At 32.1% G+C, this 7,007-nt stretch overlaps 1 protein-coding gene across 1 annotated transcript in view; it reads right to left on the reverse strand.

The window, feature by feature from the left end:
- The window catches only part of TMPRSS11D (transmembrane protease, serine 11D), a gene marked incomplete at its 5' end in the record, with an annotated part of 38,998 nt that extends 32,673 nt beyond the window's left edge, over window positions 1-6,325 (reverse strand). Inside the window, 2 exons of the mRNA XM_023530909.1 lie at window positions 5,103-5,221; window positions 6,202-6,325. Coding sequence (XP_023386677.1) covers window positions 5,103-5,221; window positions 6,202-6,325 — 243 coding nt within the window. The remainder of the gene's footprint in view (window positions 1-5,102; window positions 5,222-6,201) is intronic.
- Window positions 6,326-7,007: the final 682 nt, after the last annotated feature.

Raw genomic sequence — 7,007 nt, forward strand, 5'->3', positions numbered from 1 at the left:
AATGCGTGGTATGAATATCTCACATGGCAATAACAAAATCATAGGTGTTTTGAGTTAGAAAGTACTATAAAAATCTAGCCCAATGATTTTATTTTACTGATGAGTAAACCGAGAACGAGAAAAGAGAAGTGAATTGCTTAATATAATAGGAGGTTCTGGGACTATTTCACTGCTCATTAAATATAACAGTGTTGTCTGTGGAACAAGGATAATGATGGCACTCATGTTACCATTGAGAAAAAGTTTGATCCTTGGATTTGAGGTCAGGAGACCTTGATTTGGATTCTGGTTCTACCACTTTCCAGCAGAATGGCCTTTGATGTTTCTTAATCTCATGATATTTGCTTGTCTGTCTATAAAAATGATTTATTAATTCATATGGCTGTGGTGAACTGAAAGTTATATCTATATCTATGTGAAAGTGCTATGTAAACTATTAAGCACTGTATTAGACTATTTGTATAATGTTTTAAATGTTCAAAGTCTTTTTATAGAAGGATAAATGTATACTAACTACAAAAATCATACATCAGAAGAATTTTGAGGGAAATCTTGCTCTGCCAATTTTTAAGTATATTATAAAGCCATAGTACTCTAAATAGTTTGGTAAGGCAAGATTAATCAGTGAGAGTACAGTACAGAAAAAAGAAGAAAAGAAATTGAACTTTAGTGTATGTAAAAGGTAGCCTGACAAAGTAATGGCACTAATTTGCATATGATTCTGGTATCACCACTTAGCTAATTTTTTTTGGGAGAAAAAGCTGGGTTTCCACTTTACTATAAAAAAGTTTCCAGATGGATCAAAGGTAAAATTATAAAAATGAAATAATAAAAGTAAAAAATGAAAATGTGAGTGAATATGTTAAAGCGTATTTGGAGTAGAGAGAGATATTTTTAACCTGGCACAAAAGTGAGAAAGAAAACATTTGATAATTTTGACTACACAAAGGTATTAAAAATATTTGGCATAAAAACTCTATATTATAAACAAAGTTGAATGTCAAATTACATATTAGAGAAATACATGTGACATGAACAGGTAAATTTTAATATTTAAGTGAGAAAGTTTTTTTTTTTTCAAATTTATATGAAAAAGACAAATGCTCCAATAAGAAAATGGGCAAGGTCATAACCCAGAAATTTAAAAAAATCATAAAAAAGACCTATTAATATATGTAGGCAGATTAAATCTTACTAGTAATTAAAGAAATGCAACTTGAGATAATGAAATATCACTTCTCATTTATTGGATTAGCAATTAAAAAGATTTACAATGCCTAGTATTAATGTGTGGGGAAATAAGCATATTTATGAATACTTACAAACTGCTAATGAGAATGTAAACTGAGCCACTTTTGGAGTGTAATGTAGAAATTAAGATGTTTAAAATGCATAGACCACTATATTAACACACGCAAGTGTTTGAATAAATAAATACATGGAAAAATAGAAGAATTTTAACTATTCTTCAAATATTAAAATAATAACTCTGTACTCCTCCACTCATTTGTGTGGCTGGCATATAGGGTTTTTCTTCCAAAGAATATAGTATGGAAAAGGGAGGAAATAACATAGAAAAATCTGAAAAACACTTCCACAACCAGGTAATAAATGTCAACACTGATGTCATGTTGATAATATGTACCCCTTTTATATGATGTAATGAAAATGATGCTTTTCTTCTGCATTCTTCCTCTCCAAAACATATAACCCCAGTCTAAACATGAGGAAAATATCAGAAAAAAAAAACAGTTGTGGGACATTCTGCAAAATACTTCATCAGTATTCCTCAAAACTGTCAAGGTTATCAAAAACAAGAAAAATCTGAGGAATCGTCATGCTACAAAAGCCTAAGGAGACATGACAACTGAATGTAATGTGGTATCCTGGATGGCATCAAGGAACAGAAAACAAGATTAAGTAAAAACTAAGGAAATCTGAATAAAATATGGAATTTGGTTAATAACAATGTTATCAACATTGGTTCATTAATTGTAACAAATGCACTATTGTATGTAAGATGTTAATTAATAATAGAGAAAACTAGGTGCAATATATGAGAACTCTGTATTTTTACAACTTTTGTGTTAGTCTAAACTGCTTCTAAAATAAAATCTTTATTGAAAATAAAGAAAATATTTAAAATCTCTAGAGAAAAAATTTAAAATTGCATAGATTCTACACTCTGATAATTCTACTTCTGAGAATATATCCCCAAAATATGTTCACGCAAGTGTGCAAGGATGTATGAACCAGGGTGGTCATCAGAATGTTGACTATAATAGTGAAAAACAGAACAATTTAAGATCTGCCAATAAAGGACTGGTTAAATAAAATGTCGTACCTGTACACACTATAATAATGTGTAGTTACTTAAAATGTATTTCTAAATTTATTGATATTTTCTGTATAACATATTTTTGAGAAAAAAGTAGATAAACTAGTATGTACAGTCTGATTCCATGGAGAGAAAATTATATGTGTTTGTGCATGTATGATACATATGGTTTGCACAGAAACTGGAACATCTTCCATAGAAACACAGGAACATCAAAATTTTAATAGTAGATATATCTGAGTGTTGAGATTGTGTGCATATTTTTTCTTTATATATCTTGAATACTCTAAATTTTCTACATTTGTATATTATTTTTATAATAAGAGATATATTAAAACTCCTTTCATTTTGATAATAAGGTTTATACATGCATTATGATTTACTTAAAGAATATTTCTGAGAATAACAAGCTTGAGTTGTGAAATATTTAATCATTTTTTATATTTAATAATTTTAAGTTTAATAATTTTTTGTCATTGGGGGTTGTGTTTTAAAGAGTTATTGCATATCTTCCAAAGGTGCTGGTAGTACTTTTAAAAAGACATTTTTTAGTTCATACTTTTCAAATTGCTGAATATATGCTTTCTTATGCCATTTCTCTTCAAATTAGCCTTTTGTGATTTTACATAGCTAGCTCTATTAGGAATGAGCTGACCTAACATACCTGATCTGTCTGGCAGGGACTGAGTGAGTGACCTCCTTAGGGCTGAGGACATCTATGGTATCTTGCTGTAATGTCAAATAGTTGGGTTCTAATTCCCTACAATGAAGCTGGGATTCTTCTCAATATACACCTTTTCAGTTTGTTCCCTTTATTAAGCTGGGTGCACAGCTGAAACATTACAAGATGTCTTTGTGTGGATGTGAGGACTTTATTATGAATAACTGTCCTCAGACTGGCCTCCTGAAGTGTAGTTTCTTTAAGAAACTTAAGAATGTCCGTTAGTTAGAAGTCCAAACAATGGGATCTCATGATACAAATGAGAGAACTAAATATGTCTGTCAATTTCTCAGAATGGGTTAGGAGGAGAGAGCAGTAAGTTGGGAGGAGATCGCTTTGGTGACCCTAAAATGGAAGTTTTATTGGCATTTCCACTTTTTCTGTAACATTCCCTAATTCAAGCTCTTAACTCTTTGGCTCTTTTCTGGACCACTGTAATGAGCTTCCAACTAGTCTTACCTTGTGCAGGCTCTTCTCTTTATAATCTAATTTTTACATTTCTGAACACAAATCTTTTGAATCCTGTTTCCATCATGTTGCCTCCAGCTTAAGACTTTTTGCCTACAAAATAAAGTCTAAACTTGTTAGCTATGCACCTTCTCTCTTCTATCCCTTGGCTTAGGTTTTGGTTGTGGTTTCACCTGTTCATCCTTACAGCCAACCTGAAGAGTCATCTTTATAAGAAGCCATCTCTGATCTCCATGATTGGATATAATTTATCCTCTCACCACAAACTCATGTCTGCTTTGCTCTCATGTCATGTGCTAACTATATATTTTGATTTTAAGTATTTACAGGCTTGTTTAATCTCCGGTGTTAGACTAAGCTCCACGAAGGCAAGATCCACTATCCATTTTAGTATGTTCACAGCATTTGGCAGGTTTGATGCTTAATAAATGTTTATTGCAAGAACAGGAGGCTCCCATTTCTGACATAATAATCTCACGTTTCCCAGTGTTAATCCTATGTCTGCCTCCTGGCCTAGATTCTTTTTCCAAACCATTTTGATTTAGCTGTTTATTCTTATCTCATTAAATATTTAAATAATATACCTAACTTCCCTTGCTCTATCTAATTCCATGCTCACCAAGCAGTTTTCTCAACTTGGTTCCCAGTAAAGTTTGCTTCTGGGGAAAAATGTGTTAGACAAGCAGATAATTCATTCCCCCAGCCATGACAGTTCTCATTATAGATTTACTCAGTGGTTTCCAAAGTGTGGTCCTTGGACCATTAGCATCAGCATCTCCTGGAAACTTGTTATAAATGCAAATTCTTGGTCCCACCCCAGTTCTACTGAATCAGAAACTGACATCAGGGCCCAGAAGTCTGTGTTTTAACAAGACCACCAGGTGATTATGTTACATGCTAAAATTTTAGAGCCATTGGAATAAGTTACATTCTTTGAACTCTTAAAAAAGTAAGGGTAAGTGAGCAACCTTGAAATTGGTCAACTCTGACTCTACAGGGCCGAAAGCCAGGCCCTGGTCTGTGATGATAAATAAGTACTAAGGGTCCACTTGTGAAATTTTCTGGAGAGCAGACTGTGGGCCTGTTCAAATAAGAGCCCAAATTTGCTTTGTATAGTTTCTATGTCTATTATTGAACCAAAGTATGATATTGTTCAAACATGCTATTGTTGTTATACAAAGATGTCTTTTAACACCAACTTACCTGTATGTTCAGCTGGATAAGGGGGGAAAAAAAACTAAGACAAAATAAACAGTATTTTAGAGGGCAATCTCAAGAAAAGCAGTAATGGTCAACTTGCACAAAACATAGACTTCTAATCTTTGAAGTTACAATCATATAAAATGTGTATTTAGTTGTGACCCTTTCAACATTTTTTACTCATGACTTAAAAAAATATGAATAAGAACCAGTATAACAGCAAGTTAACTTGGAAAAAGCATAAAGAAATACATCTTTCACTATTCAGGGGAGGAAAATATGCAGAGCATCTAGCAATCACAAATGTATCACAAAATAATAGGTTTATTATCATATTTGTTAGATAATAAAGAGCAAAGACAAATATTAACTTACCATAGATTCAATTTTTCCACTCAAAGTCCTATATTTCTGTGTAGCTGATGAATTTAATTCATCACTATAGTTAACATTTAGAATTTGAAAGCTGCTATGGTAAAAGTAAGATTTTTGATCTGTAAAACAAAGAAAAGGTAGAATCAGTCTCACATTAGTAAGTACTTTAATATTTAGTATATTCAAGATTATGGGAAGATATATTACATGATTAATTTCTTTTGCTTCTCTTAAAGAATATAAATGTAACTGTAATAAAATTATTCTTTCAGTTTTAAAAAAGATTGGCAAAGCTGGAACTATGAAAGATGTATCAAAATCAGAGTAGCATTATTTGAGAAATTTAATTGGTCAGAAACATTATAACTTTTATTCTAACTATATTTTAGGAAGATTTGTGATTGCAGATTTATTCATTCAAAAAATATTAATGAATGTCTATAACATCATTAAGGAATAACCCAAAGTAATTCTGAATAGTTCTAAAATTTATTTCAAACAGTATTCTTTTTAGAGGATTTTTAGTGACTTGTCATTAGTTTTTTGGACTGAGCTAGAAAATAAGTTTTCTAATAAGATATCTAAGAATATATCCTCTGGAAGACCCCTTTTGATGAAAATAATTCACATTGAACAACTAGTAACTGTTCAGCTACTAAAACTGTGTTTTTCAGGAGACAGATCATGAATTAACAAGTACCTAGGTACATCCAGATTTTAGGTGTTGAAACTTAAGTTTCTTTGCAATATTGCATTTTTACAACTTTGTCAGGTTATTAATGAAAAGGGAAATTATTGTATTAATAAAAAACCACAAAATTGGTAAATTATAGTATCAGAAAAGTATCAAGACATTTTTTTCTTTGGCTAGAATAATTCATGCCTGGGCAATAGTGTTTATTATATTAAAAAAAGTCAAAAGAGAGAAGAGAAAAAAGTAATAATTGAGGGAAAATATAGAAACAAACATATAATAAGTAAGGTATATAATTATTTTATATTAAGAAATAAAAGTGGCCATTAAAGAATGACAGACTTTTAATCTGAAAATGTATTTATTTAGACTAAAAAGTGATACTTTTAATCTTCTGGCACTTACCAAAAACTAAGAAGTGGATCAATAGAGCTGTCATCACTGCCAGGATTAACACCACTGCGACAACAACAAAACACACTACATATGGATTCAGGAATCTTGACGTCGATGGCACCCGTGCTGGCCTTAGAACAAGAGAAAAACATCAAAGGCTACTCATTTTACTCAGAGAAGCCATCATTTCAGTGCTCATAATCATTTTATGTCTTCCTAAGTCTCTTTAGCTTGCATGTGGTTCTATTTACAGGAAACAGAGTGATTCTTGATCGAAATACAGTCCTGGAAATAAACCTGACCTGAACAACATTCTCCTTAGTGGCTTTTCTCTCAATTATTTTTCAGCACAAATATGTTGACATTTAGATAGTTTGACAGAAGAATAAGGAAATCTGACCTATGGTTTGCAATTGCTTTTCCTTTTTTTGACAATTGATGAAATTCTCAAGAATAACAACTAATTGTTCTTTGTTTTGCTCTCTTTCCAAGACCCTGCATTGGACACGTATGTACGTGGTAAGCTCCCTCACCTGAGAATTGTCACCATGGTTGTAGAGAAGAGCAATCATTTTGTATGAGGAAGGGGGTGGAGGGAGTCAGAACAGTAGCATTTCTCACTGTAATATTCTCCATATTATAAACATGGGGGCATGGCCAGAGACTGATTGCTGAGATCCAGGAGAGTATAGCAAGCCTCTGAAATGCATTAGAATGGCACCATCAGCAGTGGATTTGTATGATTTATTATTTTTTCCCCCATGAATTTATCTGAAGTGTGAGCCAATAGATTTGTACTAATACAGCATCTGGTA

This window comes from Pteropus vampyrus, unplaced genomic scaffold (assembly GCF_000151845.1).
Source record: "Pteropus vampyrus isolate Shadow unplaced genomic scaffold, Pvam_2.0 Scaffold57, whole genome shotgun sequence".
Lineage (NCBI taxonomy): Eukaryota > Metazoa > Chordata > Mammalia > Chiroptera > Pteropodidae > Pteropus > Pteropus vampyrus.